The sequence below is a fragment of the Chrysemys picta genome, chromosome 5 (genome assembly GCF_011386835.1).
Source record: "Chrysemys picta bellii isolate R12L10 chromosome 5, ASM1138683v2, whole genome shotgun sequence".
NCBI lineage: Eukaryota > Metazoa > Chordata > Testudines > Emydidae > Chrysemys > Chrysemys picta.
In genome coordinates, this window is record NC_088795.1 from 135,761,061 (window position 1) to 135,774,703 (window position 13,643).

At 49.4% G+C, this 13,643-nt stretch overlaps 1 protein-coding gene across 5 annotated transcripts in view; it reads left to right on the top strand.

Annotated features, from left to right (window-relative positions):
• Positions 1-13,643, top strand: part of PTPRA (protein tyrosine phosphatase receptor type A) — a 233,052-nt gene that overhangs the window by 217,626 nt on the left and 1,783 nt on the right. For all 5 annotated transcript variants that reach the window (XM_065598358.1, XM_065598359.1, XM_005291495.4 and 2 more), the window contains 6 exons: positions 1,251-1,400; positions 2,530-2,623; positions 8,079-8,155; positions 11,903-12,037; positions 12,576-12,701; positions 13,347-13,498. In XM_065598358.1, the coding sequence (XP_065454430.1) occupies positions 1,251-1,400; positions 2,530-2,623; positions 8,079-8,155; positions 11,903-12,037; positions 12,576-12,701; positions 13,347-13,498 (734 nt within the window). The remainder of the gene's footprint in view (positions 1-1,250; positions 1,401-2,529; positions 2,624-8,078; positions 8,156-11,902; positions 12,038-12,575; positions 12,702-13,346; positions 13,499-13,643) is intronic.

Genomic DNA, 13,643 nt, shown 5'->3' on the forward strand with positions numbered 1-13,643 from the left:
AGGTGAGGTGATTTGTCCAAGGGGACACAGCAAGTACGTGGCAAAGGCAAACCTACTGACTCCCAGAACCTCCATTCATTCCTCCACACCATGGCACTATCCAGCTTCCACCCATTACTGGAGCATGGCTGATAACACTTTGCCCTCTGTAGCAGTGGTGCACAGACTCTTCCAGTCGTGCCCCCTTTACCAGTAATGGAATCTCCTTGTGTCCCCCCCTTCCCGCATTACTACACAGCCAAGGCTTCCTCCAGAGCAGGCTCCTTCTTCCTTGCAGCCAGGCTGCACTGCTAGGGCAGGGCCAATACCTGCCCCTCCCCCATCGAGTGTTCAGGGTGGGGGAAGGCACGTCTCTGGGGGTGGAGCCAGTGCTGGGGGTGGAGGCTGCTGGGAGTGGAACTAGGTGCCGCACACTGACCCACAGGCTGGGTGGCCTGCTGAGGTGAGTCGGGTGGAGGTGGTTTTCCCTCCGTGCCCCTTGTGGGGGCTGGCATGAGCCACCTGACATCGCTGCTTGGCCTCCCGAACATCCCTCTGTGCCCTGCTAGGGGGCACGCCCCACAGTTTCAACACCGCTGTTACATATCACCTTTCATGCAAGGATCCCCAAACCCTTTGCAAACCTTAACTAAGCCTGTGTTGCAGGCAGGTATCACCATCCCCGTTTTACAGACAGTGACACAGAGGCACAGTGAGGGCAAGGCCAATATTCTAACAAGTAGCCTCTGATTCAGGATGCATCCGTGTTCCAGAGTCCAGCCCTGGACATTCAGTAGCAGCAGCCATGCTCAGCCATTTAAACAGCGCATGTGGCCTTCCCCATTCTCCATGGACAGGGGAAGTCCTGTTGCTCCAGCTGAACCTGCGTGTGAACACCAGAGCTCCCCAGGCAGCCAGGAGCTTCCTCGCTGAGCCACTCTGCATTGTTCCATGCATACCAGGTCTGCCCTTGTTCCCCCACCCTGTTTCCTTCAGCCTTGAGCATCTCCTGATCTGCCAGCCCATGGCCCCACTCTGTAGCTGCTCACGGAGAACATGTTATAAGAGTTTGATCCTCTCCCAGATGGGGGGAAAGTTCCCATTGACTTTAATATGTGGTTGTGCTGATGTTGGTGCCTGGACTTTGGGTTCCATCCTTTCCACACACGCTCTCCTAGAGTGCGCTCAGTCTAAAGACAGAGAGCTGAATGGGTTCAGAGCATGGTACGGAAGCTGCCATCTCTCCCTGTAACCTCTCTCTTCCCTTTCAGATGCAATATGTTTTTATATACCAAGCACTTCTGGAGCACTATCTGTATGGAGACACAGAGCTAGAAGTGACCTCGCTAGAGACCCACGTCCAGAAAATCTACAACAAAGTGCCCGGGACCAGCAGCAACGGGCTAGAGGAGGAGTTCAAGGTGGGTTTGCCAAAACCATGCTGGCTCAGTGCCCTTGTAAAGAGAGACCAGGACCAGGTGTTTCATGAAAGTTGCATCCAATCCCATCCTGAGCCAGCAGGTTCTCCAGGGAGAGTGACAGCCAGACTCGACAAAATGCTAGGCAGTGCCTGCAGAGGGAACAGCCCTCCACTGGCACGAAGAGGCTGGATGATCTGTTTGTTCCTTAAATATCTAATAGAAGGGGGCCCTTAGTTCCCCCAGCAGGAACATTTCACTGGAGTGTGTTTGTTGTAACCAGTGCAGTTTCTCTGTAAGTGACACCTGGAAGCCAGCTGGTTTGAGGGTTTGGAGGAGACCTGTAGGGGAATGCTAGCTCAAAGATTAGGGAAAGCAGCTGTCAGCTGAGAAGCGTGGCCTGGGACTCCTGACACGAGGGAGTCCTTCAAAGCCAAAGCACACCTGAGCTCCTAGTGCCCCCTGTCTTCCCACTGCTGGTTCCCAGCTCAACAGCCAGGACTTAACAGGAGGAGGCAGGGCTGGGGACTGGGTACAGTAGAGTGGATTCTCTGTCTAGCCACTTTTATGGCCCCCATTGCTGTAGTGTCAATGTCTGTGTCTTGCAGAGATCAGCACTAGGGAACTGTTACTATCCCTGTCTGACAGATGGGCCTCTGGGGCACACACAGATGAAGTGACTGGCCCAAGGCCACATTGGGAAACTTTGGCAGAGCCAGGAATTGAGCCAGGTCTCCTGACCATCCTTATGAGAGTACAGAGGGGGATCGTAGCTCTGACAGCTCCATTGCAGAATACAGTGTGCACAGCTGCATACGATGAGACACAGGCCGTGGCATCATGCAGAGACCCGCCTCAAGGCTCATTATTTAAAGGAGGGGAGGGATGGCCTAGAGTAACAATGGTGAAAGCGTGAGCTCTCTCTGCTGGTGCAGATCCCAGTGGCTGGGAACTGCTGGCTTGAGGCAGGTCACTCAGACTTGGCAGATGGCTTGGATTGGCACAGGGCCTGGGCAGGCGTGCAGGCTTGGGGCGATTGGCTTGGACTGGTGTGGGGCGTTTTGACTGTTATGGTCTTGGCTTCTTTTGGTCATTTGAAAATTGTAGGTTGATTTTATTGTCCCCCATGCAGAAACTAACTTCAATCAAAATCCAGAATGACAAGATGAGAACAGGCAACTTGCCGGCAAACATGAAGAAAAATAGGGTGCTTCAAATAATTCCATGTGAGTTTTTCTTCCTTCCTGCCCAGGGCAAAGACACACTCAGGGGACAAATGAATAAATATAGAGGGTGAGTCATTTGGGAGGCAAGAGGCATCAGCAACTGCGGAGAAGGTGGCTCTCGCACCAACAGTAGTTAGTGAAGGGGATGGGGAGGAACCACTGTGAGTGGAGGGAGCAGAGTGGTCAGCATAAGATGGAAGGCTTTGAAAACAAATGAGGTAAATTTGAAGTGGATCCTGAAATGAATGGGGAGCCAGTGGAGGCATCTGAGCATTGAGACTGTAGCTGGGCTTACCCAGTCTGGCTTTGAGCCCTGCCCTTGCCTCAGTTTCCCCTTCTTCTCCAGTTTAGACAGGTGTTTTCTCAATAATTCTCCCCTTTTGGGAGTCTGATTTATTAAAAAAGTTGAAAACTTCCCCCAGTCTTCCTAGCTGGCTCATACCCTTGGTGGAGGGCTCTTAGACATGTCCCTGCCAAGGCTTTCCTCTAGCAGGCTGGCTCCCCACTCTCCAGCCCCCTGACCCCTTGCCTGGAAGCTAAGGGGCCTGTGACTCTGTACAGAGCAGCTCTTCTTCTCCTTTGAGTCTCTCTTCAAACTCTCCCTCACTGAGTTCATGCTGCCTTTTACATCTTCTAGTATAACTGGTTCTGAGTCATATGCTTTGATCACGTGACCTCTGTATTCATTCCCTCCACCTGGGGAGATGGGCAAAGCCTGGCTGTTGGGGCCACCTTACTCTGTGGCAGGCCATGTGCTCACGCTTCTTGGTGTTTGTGAGAAGCTGGGCATCAGCATGCAGACTAGAAGAGATGACTCATTGCACAGTAAACAAAGTAGCCTGCCCAGGAGATCATTGAATCATAGAAGATTAGGGTTGGAAGAGACCTCAGGAGGTCATCTAGTCCAATCCCCTGCTCAAAGCAGGACCAACACCCACTAAATCATCCCAGCCAGGGCTTTGTCAAGCCTGACCTTCAAAACTCCTAAGGAAGGAGATTTCACCACCTCCCTAGGTAACCCATTCCAGTGCTTCACCACCCTCCTAGTGAAATAGTTTTCCAAATATCCAACCTAGACTTCCCCAACTGCAACTTGAGACCATTGCTCCTTGTTCTGTCATCTACCACCACTGAGAACAGCCGAGCTCCATCCTCTTTGTAACCCCCCTTCAGGTAGTTGAAGGCTGCTATCAAATCCCCCATCACTCTTCTCTTCTGCAGAATAAATAAGCCCAGTTCCCTCAGGTGCCCGGGACCAGCAGCAACGGCCTCTCTTCATAAGTCGTGTGCCCCAGCCCCCTAATCATTTTTGTTGCCTTCTGCTGGACTCTCCAATTTGTCCACATCCTTTCTGTAGTGGGGGGGCCCAAAACTGGATGCAATACTCCAGATGTGGCCTCACCAATGCCGAATAGAGGGGAACAATCACTTCCCTCGATTTCCTGGTAATGCTTCTACTAATGAAGCCAATATGCCGTTAGCCGCCTTGGCAACAAGGGCACACTGCTGACTCATACCCAGCTTCTCATCCACTGTAATCCCCAGGTCCCTTTCTGCAGAACTACCGCTTAGCCAGTCAATCCCCAGCCTGTAGCAATGCATGGGCTTCTTCTGTCCTAAGTGCAGAACTCTGCACTTGTCCTTCTTAGAAATCTGATGAGGTTCTTTGGCCCAATCCTCCAATTTGTCTAGGTCACTCTGGACCCTATCCCTACCCTCCAGCATATCTACCTCTCCCCCCAGCTTAGTGTCATCTGTGAACTTGCTGAGGGTGCAATCCATCCCATCATCCAGATCATTAATGAAGATGTTGAATAAAACCGGCCCCAAGACCAACCCCTGGAGCACTCCGCTTGATACCGGCTGCCAACTAGAGATCGAGCCGTTGATCACTACCCGTTGAGCCCAATGATCTAGCCAGCTTTCTATTTACCTTCTAGTCCATTCATCCAGTCCATACTACTTTAACTTGCTAGCAAGAATACTGTGAGAGACTGTATCAAAAGCTTTGCTAAAGTCAAGGTATATCACATCCACCGCTTTCCCCCATATCTGTAGAGCCAGTTATCTCATCGTAGAAGGCAATCAGGTTGGTCAGGCATGACTTGCCCTTGGTGAATCCATGTTGACAGTTCCTGATCGCCTTCCTCTCCTCCAAGTGCTTCAGAATGGATTCTTTGAGGACCTGCTCCATGATTTTGCCAGGGATTGAGATGAGGCTGACCGGTCTGTAGTTCCCCGGGGTCTCCTTCCCTTTTTTAAAGATGGGCACTATTTGCCTTTTTCCAATCGTCGAGGACCTCACCCGATCATCACGAGTTTTCAAACATAATGGCCAATGGCTCTTCAATCACATCAGCCAACTCCCTCAGCACCCTCGGATGCATTGCATCCGGCCCCATGGACTTGTGCATGTCCATCTTTTCTAAATAGTCCTTAACCTGTTCTTTCACCACTGAGGGCTGCTCACATCCTCCCTATACTGTGCTGCCACGTGCAGCAGTCTGGGAGCTGACCTTGTCTGTGAAGACCGAGGCAAAAAAAAGCATTGAATACTTCAGCTTTTCCACATCAACTGTCACTAGGTTGCCTCCCCCATTCAGTAAGGGTCCCACACTTTCCCTGACCACCTTCTTGTTAACATACCTGTAGAAACCCTTCTTGTTACCCTTCACATCTCTTATTAGCTGCAACTCCAATTGTGCTTTGGCCTTCCTGATTATACCCCTGCATGCTTGAGCAATATTTTTTACTCCTCCCTAGTCATCTCTCCAAGTTTCCACTTCTTGTAAGCTTTCTTTTTGTGTTTAAGCTCACCGAAGATTTCACTGTTAAGCCAAGCTGGTTGTCTGCCATATTTGCTATTCTTTCTGCACATCAGGATGGTTTGTTCCTGCACCCTCAATAAGGCTTCTTTAAAATAAAGACAGCTTTCCCGGACTCCTTTCCCCCCTCATATTAGCCTTCCAGGGGATCCTGCCCATCAGTTCCTTGAGGGAGTCAGTCTGCTTTTCTGAAGTCCAGGGTCTGTATTCTGCTGCTCTCCTTTCTTTTGTCAGGAGCCTGAACTCGACCATCTCGTGGTCACTGCTGCCCAGGTTGCCACCCACTTCTACTTCCCCTACCAATTCTTCCCTGTTTGTGAGCAGCAGGTCAAGAGGAGCAGAGCCCCTAGTTGGTTCCTCCAGCACTTGCACCAGGAAGTTTTCCCCAACGGTCTCCAATAACTTCCTGGATTGTCTGTGTATTGCTCTCCCAGCAGATGTCAGGGTGATTGAAGTCCCCCATGAGAACCAGGGCCTGTGATCTGGAAACTTCTGTTAGTTGTCCAAAGAAAGCCTCATCTACCTCATCCTCTTGGTCTGGTGGTCTATAGCAGATGCCCACCACAACATCACTCTTGTTGCTCTCACCTCTAAACTTAACCCAAAGACTCTCAACAGGCTTTTCTCCAGTTTCATGCTGGAGCTCTGAGCAGTTATACTACTCTCTTACATACAGTACAACTCCTCCAATTTTTCTCCCCTGCATGTCCTTTCTGAACAGTTTATACCATCCATGACAGTACTCCACTCATGTGAGTTACCCCACCAAGTCTCTGTTATTCCAGTCACATCATAGTTCCTTGACTGTGCCAGGACTTCAATTCTTCCTGCTTGTTTCCCAGGCTTCTTGTGTTCGTGTGAAGGCACCTAAGATAACTAGCCGATTGTCCTTCTTTCTCAGTACGATTCAGGAGGCCTCCCCTGTTGCACCCTCCTCCTTGTGTCTCCTCCAGGTATCCCACTTACCTCAGGGCTTAGGTCTCCATCTCGCGGTGAACCTAGTTTAAAGCCCTCCTCACTAGATTAGCCAGCCTGCCTGCGAAGATGCTCTTCCCTCTCTTCATTAGGTGGATTCCATCTCCTCCTAGCGATCTTTGTTCCTGGAACAACATCCCATTGTCAGAGATCCAAAGCCCTCTCTCCGACACCACCTGCATAACCATGCATTTACTTCCACAATTCGATGGTCCCTACTTGGGCCTTTTCCTTCAACAGGGAGGATGGACGAGAACATGACTTGCACCTCAAACTCCTTTATCCTTCTTCCCAGAGCCATGTAGTCTGAAGTGACCCGCTTAAGGTCATTCTTGGCAGTATCACTGGTGCCCATGTGTAGAAGTAGGAAGATGAAGAGCCAGAGCCATGCAACACGTCATGCAGATTTTTTTTCCATCTTATCCACCTGTTGCCTTCCATCTGATAGTTGTCTGGGACAAGGGACTGCCTTTGTTAGTTATCTGTGCAGTGTCTAGCACTGATCCGTGATCCTAGATGCTACTGCAATACAAATTAATAATACTAATGATTTAGGCCATGTGAATTTTGGCTGTGCAAACCGTGCTCCATGTGCTTGCAAGCAATTATTCTACAGTGCCTAGATACTGATATGTGAGGGTTCAGATTGGGGGAAAATAAACACTAGTACTCTCCTAAGCCCCACTCTCTGTTGACACGAAAATGACAAGTCACCCTTAGCAGACTCTGCTGGAATTCAATGGTCTCTCTCCTTCCAATCTTTGATCCATGAAATAGTTAGCAGTTCTGACTTTTAAATTGTCATCATTGGGCTTCAGAGTCAACACCCCATTGGTCTGAAAAGGAGTGGTTCAAACTGCTGTGTAGACAGCACTGCATTAGTTCCTGGATTCACAATTCAGGTTGCAACCATGAAGGCTAAAGACTTAACCTCAACTTTCATTTAAAAGAATTAAAATGGTAGTCACTGGGGGAAAGTGCAATCTTGAACTGAGATGGCAAATGGGTGAATATTTGCTGTGTTCATGCTAAAGGAGGCAGACCATGCTGGACAATGTCCATTCCCAGTATGGTTTAGGAACCGAGCTGGTCAACATTTGAGATTTCTGGTTCATGAGAAATTTTGATGTTTCAGAATTTGAGTACCACTATTCATTTTTTTCCAGTGAAAATTTCTGACCAGCTCTATTCCGAAATAGTTTCGCCCAAGGCACAAACACTTCACTCTGCTTTAGTGTGTCATTAACACTATGATTTATCTGTCCAAGAGCCCCAGGGTTTCCATTACTATCCATTATCTGAGCCCCCCACAATCTTTAATGAATGTATCCACACAACACACCAGTGAGGTAGGAAAATGCTGTTATCTCCAATATGTAGATGGGAACTGAGGTACAGAGAAATTAAGTGACTTGCCCAGGGTCACACAGGGAGTCTGGGATACAGCAAGGAACTGAATGGAGGTCTCCCAAGTCCCAGGCTGAATGGAGGTCTCCCAAGTCCCAGGCTCCCTGGTCACCGAGCCATCCTTCATGTCAGTTGTTTTAATCTGATGGCACCCTTGGGAATCCTAAAGTTGATGCCCGAGTAGCAAGTGTCTGTGTTTTGAAAGTATTCCCCAAAACTCCAACCTGCTTGTCTGGCTTCTATTTTAGATGAGTTCAATCGAGTGATCATTCCAGTGAAGAGAGGTGAAGAGAACACAGACTATGTCAATGCGTCCTTTATTGATGTAAGTTCTTGTTTCCTGTTACTCTAACCATAGACTCCACAACCTGCAGCCAATAACCCTCCACCTCAAACACAGCCAGGATGGGCCTAGTCTTGAAATGCTTGCTTTTTAGTGTGTTGGGGGTTTTTTATTGTATTTAGAGCTGATGGAAGGTGCTAGGCTGACTGGGGACTGGAGTCCCCTGTTTATCCTGATAACTTGTACAGCTCTGGCAGAAGCAGCGTGAGCTTCCATCCTGCCCCACCATGACCTGAAGAGACGCATCTCAGGGTGATTTCAGCCCCGTTAGGGTCCTCCACTGAGCCCCCCAACGAGTTTGATAGTGACTCTAATGATGTGGATAACGGTCTGCTAGGCATAGAACAGGGACTACCAGCTCCTTTCATTTGGCCACTGAACATCCACCAGACAATGCAATGTAATAATAATACACGGCTCTCAAAGCCCTTGACAAAGGCAGATCAACCTCATTGTCCTCAGACTGGAGTAAATGAGGCAAAGAGGTTAAGTGATCTACTCACCAAGGGCTAGATCGCACAGTCCTTGCTGACAGGTAGTCCTGTTGGTGTCAACGGGAAGCCTCTCATTAGTATTCATCTACACGCAATCCACCCAACAGTGAGTAAGTGCTATAGGACCCAGGTCTTTTGAAACCCAATCCTGCCTCTAACCCCAGGATGACAGTTGCTCCCGAAGGCAAGTCATTTTTGATGATGATTGTCCTGGGCTAGATTCGAACCCGTCATTGAGAGGGGAAAGGCACTGTTATCACATTCATAATGCCCTGAGCTATCTATCCCCCTGCAGTGTAATTTTCTAATGAGTATCATCCATAACGGGTGAGTCCCGCTATGCTGATCTGTCATTACATTCTGACTCTGTTTCAAACAGAGCGCAGTATAAGCAGCCCTCCTGGCATCCAAGCCCTGTTTGTTTGTCATGAATCTAGGTCAGAAAGCCCTTGATGCGGTGTAGGCAGCTTTGTTGAGAATTCAATTTCCTGCCTCTACTGAACTTTGCTTGACTGAGACGCTCCACATGACTAAGCATCTTTGTGTTCTCACTGCAAACTCTGATGAAAAAGAACAACAGAAACTTTGTCAGAAGGAGGAATGTTTCTTGGTTGTGGAACAGCAGTTGTCACCTTGTAATGGAGATTGCAGTGTAGGCCTGGTTTTGCTCCTCTCTGCTTAAAATTCACAGTAAAAGCTACATCGTTAAAACTGGTAGGTTAGGTCTGGGTCCAGGGTAAAATTTTTCTACAAAATTTGAACTGACTCAAACAAGGGGTTCCTGAATTATGACATCCTAAAAGCGGGTGTTCTCCATGGTCCAAAGAGGCTTCTGATGTTTTGGTCATTTCGTGGTGGTGGTTTTTTGCCTCTCTGTAGCCAAAACAAAAACTGCAAAGAGGAGAAAAACTCTTAGTTTGTTTGGCAGCCCTGGCAGTGAGCCAGTGCCCAGGACCAATATTTAGCTGACTAAAGCGTAATTTCCAAAGACCTCAACTTTTTAATTTGGACCATCACTGTGGATTGTTGGCTGTGCTTACCCAAGCACAGCCTCGCTGGAGACATGAGCTTTCCTCTACAGAAGCAGTAAGGTCTGGTCCTGATTTAACTATGTTACGTTAGACACTGAGTTAGTTACTTTGGTGTCATCCCCTTGTGTGGACACTTTTAAACTAGAATCTGAGTGTTCACACAAGTGACCAGCAGCTGTTTACTACATCAGTTTCTAAAGCAGTATAGTTAAATCTGAACCATTTTCTTTTGTAGACAAGACCTAAGTCTGTAGCCCCTTACTGTGCAGAGACAGAGCTCAGATTTGATGTCACTGCATCACCGTGAAGGCTTCTTACTAGAATAAAGACACATTTCTACCAAAAGCCTCATCAGCCCCCAGACAAGCTTGCTAAGGACTGGCAGACCTACCAAGGCTTCTAGGGACTTTGAGTGTCCCCAGTTAGCCCCCTGAGGCTGGGTGGGGTTCTCTTTCATGCAGACCTGGGTAGGTCCACAGGAAGAGGATGCCAATTTGATTCCTCCAGGTCCCCTGTGCAATCCATTCCACATCCGCCTGCAGCCTTCCTAAGGTCTGCAGGAGCCAGGCTATGTTCCTACCACTGTTGGGACTGAGCGACTCAGGACCACAGACCCTGCCCCGCATTCCTGTCGACCTCTATATGCCTCAGTCTTCCCCCCACCTGCAAAATGAGGACAGGAACACCCGCCTCACAATGAGGCTGGGAGGCTTAGTGAGGGTTTGTCAGGCAGTTTGAGATCCACGGGTGGAAGGTACATGAGAAATAGGACCATTGTGTGGTACAGAAAGCTGGAAACCCGATCTCTGGCTCTTCGTACCGTGGGTTACAGCTCTCATGAGCAACATGGGCTACTTACAATGCGTGGCAAAGACCCAAAAGGAGACGCGCTGCCCAACACGAGAGAGGCACATGCTTGAGATGCTGTAAGGCTCTTTACGTAACATGTACACGACTCTTGATCATCTGTTTCCTTTGTGTTATCACTAATTTACTGGACCACCCTATGTGGGGCAGAGTGATTGAATCGCTAAGCTCAATGATGTGCCTGTGATGAGTCATAGCTGAAAAGTGGGCCTGGGAAGGCGGGATGCATTGGAATTAAAGCTACTTTGGGGTCAGAATCAATGCTAAAAAACAAGGTTCCCCAGGAAGGGAAAATGTTTTGACTATGTCTAAGTAATGGCCTGTAGTGTGAGTCCTCACCATGGAGCATGACTGAGGTAGATTATGAGGCATAACAGAGCTGATAGAGCAGAGATGAGTGATGGCAGAGCCTTGGCAGAGCAAGAGCTGTTGCCATCTTGACTTTTTACGTTTGGATAATGGGATGAAAGGGCAGCCTCCAAATACGTCAAGGGTGTAGGTGCCAGAAGGGGAAAGCAGTTACTTATGTGATATACTGGGGATAAGCCGGAGTGATGGGTTTACGTCATAATAGGGGAGATTGGAATGTGATGTATTGCCCTGTGGAACAGTCTCCCTGTGGTGGAAGCCTCATCACCTGGGACATTTAAAACAGATCTGCACCCCCTGTCTGACCCTGTACTGGCAGGGAGGGTATAAAGGGCCATTTCTATCTGCCGTGAAAAAGATAAAAAACCATGTGCTACACAGCAGAAGATCTACACCAAGTAATTTGTACAAGAAGTTGTTCAAGCGTCCAACTTCTGAATGAAAAGGAAACGGGATCATAGAAGTTAGAGATGAAAAAGGTTTGTTGCAGCACTGATCCCCTTCCCTGCCTGTGCAGAAGACAGCCAAGTTCACAAGCCTTGGGCAAACAAGGACCAAGTTTTTCAACTGCCACCAGGAAGGGATTTCAGGTTCTGGTTGGTGTGGGGAGAGAATGGGCGAGACTGAGCTTTGGTGCGGTTTCCTCCTGAAACCAAACACATTGGTTTCATATGAGCTGTGCTTTGGAGCCTGTGATCCACCCACAGAACTCTCCCAGTGAGTTCCCACCCAGTTCCCCACATTGGTGCCCACTGTCACCAACCCTTCACACTTCTTGTCCATATGCTCTGCACCATCTGATAGTAATCTCTTTGTGGGTGAACTTTTCAAAGTGGCTGTGAGGGAGTTCATTGCAGCATAGCTCTGTGTCAGGTAAAACAGCTGTTGCTGCAGATGCTGATGGCACTGGGGTGATTTCCAGTCTGCATCAGTTCTGCCGCCCCAACAACTATGGCTTGAAATTGCAGGGTTATCGCCAGAAGGACTCCTACATTGCTAGCCAGGGCCCTCTCCAGCACACAATAGAGGATTTCTGGAGGATGATCTGGGAGTGGAAATCCTGCTCTATAGTTATGTTAACAGAGCTGGAAGAGAGAGGCCAGGTAAGTGCCTGGGATTAACTAATCCTGCAGCTGGTGGGAAAGCAACATCATTATGACTACATCACTGGTGGGAAAAATCAATGCAAGGCCCTACAGCCCTTTGACGGCCCTATTACTTGTTCCCAACACATCCCAAATTATGTAACTATTTAACTCGCACGCACCCAACCTTCTCTGGAGAACCTCGTGCTGCAGCCCAACTTCCAGTTTTACCCCCAAAGAATCCACGTGCTTATAGACACAGTATAAATTTCAGACGTGAGGAGACGGGACAAGGACCCAAGACATTGCGCTCCCAAAACACTTCTTGAGCTAAATGGCCACTCACTAGTTACTGTCTGTGTGCTGGCCAATGGAGAGCAACATCACTCATGCACAAAGCTAGAGAGCAGCATCCTAATTCCCCTCTAAACCTCTGAGTACCGTGGCTGGCCTACCGAGGCCGCCTCGTAACAGACCCCTCAGGCCAGGATGGGGAGGAGGGGATTTCACACTGCCACATGAAGGTTTCTCACCTCGTCACCTCATGCTTTCTCAGGAGAAATGTGCCCAGTACTGGCCTTCTGATGGCTCTGTGTCCTATGGAGACATCACCATGGAGCTGAAAAAAGAGGAGGAATGTGAGAGCTACACAGTGCGGGACCTGCTAGTAACAAACACCAGGGTAGGAGTCTCTCTCCCTCACCATGGAAGGCAGCTGTGGGATCTCTGGGCACTTGCTGTAGTTAACCCCTGGTTCTGTCTATAGGTGCCCTGTTTCCCCTTGCTCCTGCAGCCCTGTCCCAAATGCTGATTCTCCCCCTTTCCCCTGGCCCCTCCTCAGCTTCCATATCCTTTCACAATCGCCCCAAAATGACACCTCCACTGTCAGTTCCCTCCCTCTTCACCCCACTCCCTGCATACTGCTGTCCTATCCCCTTCCCCGTTGTTAACCCTCCTCTCCCACTGACTTCTGGTCATGCCTCCCCCACTGCGGGGTTCCCTTCCCCCACCAGAAACTGTTATCCACTCCCTGCCCCCCACCTCCCTGCTGCCATCCAGCCCATACTCTTTCCTCTGCTGGCTCCCTTCTGGGCCACCCAAACCCTCCCTGGTTTCCAGTTCCCAACTTTGTCCCCCAGGGCACCCCCCACCAACCGACTCCCTGGCACACTGCCACTGGTCCTATTAGGCATCGGCTGCCACTGCCCTTCTGATCATTCTCTTCTAACCTTTCTTCCCAAGCCCTTGCAACAGTCTGTTTCCAGCTATGCACCTGGACTTAGGTTGGTCCAGTGGAGTGAAGTTGTCATTGTTTTTCTCCTGCAAGGAAAACAAGAGCCGGCAGATTCGACAGTTCCATTTCCATGGCTGGCCGGAAGTTGGAATCCCTAGTGATGGGAAAGGAATGATCAATATCATTGCAGCTGTGCAGAAACAACAGCAGCAGTCTGGGAACCATCCAATCACTGTGCACTGCAGGTACAGCCCCGTCAGGGCAAGGGACTGGACACAGCATTGCTCTGGTCTTGGGTAACTGTGATAGATCTGCAAGCCAGTGAAAGGGACTGGGCTGGTGACCAGCGTCCTCAGCCCACTGATCAGGAGCAGCACAGACAGCTGTGGT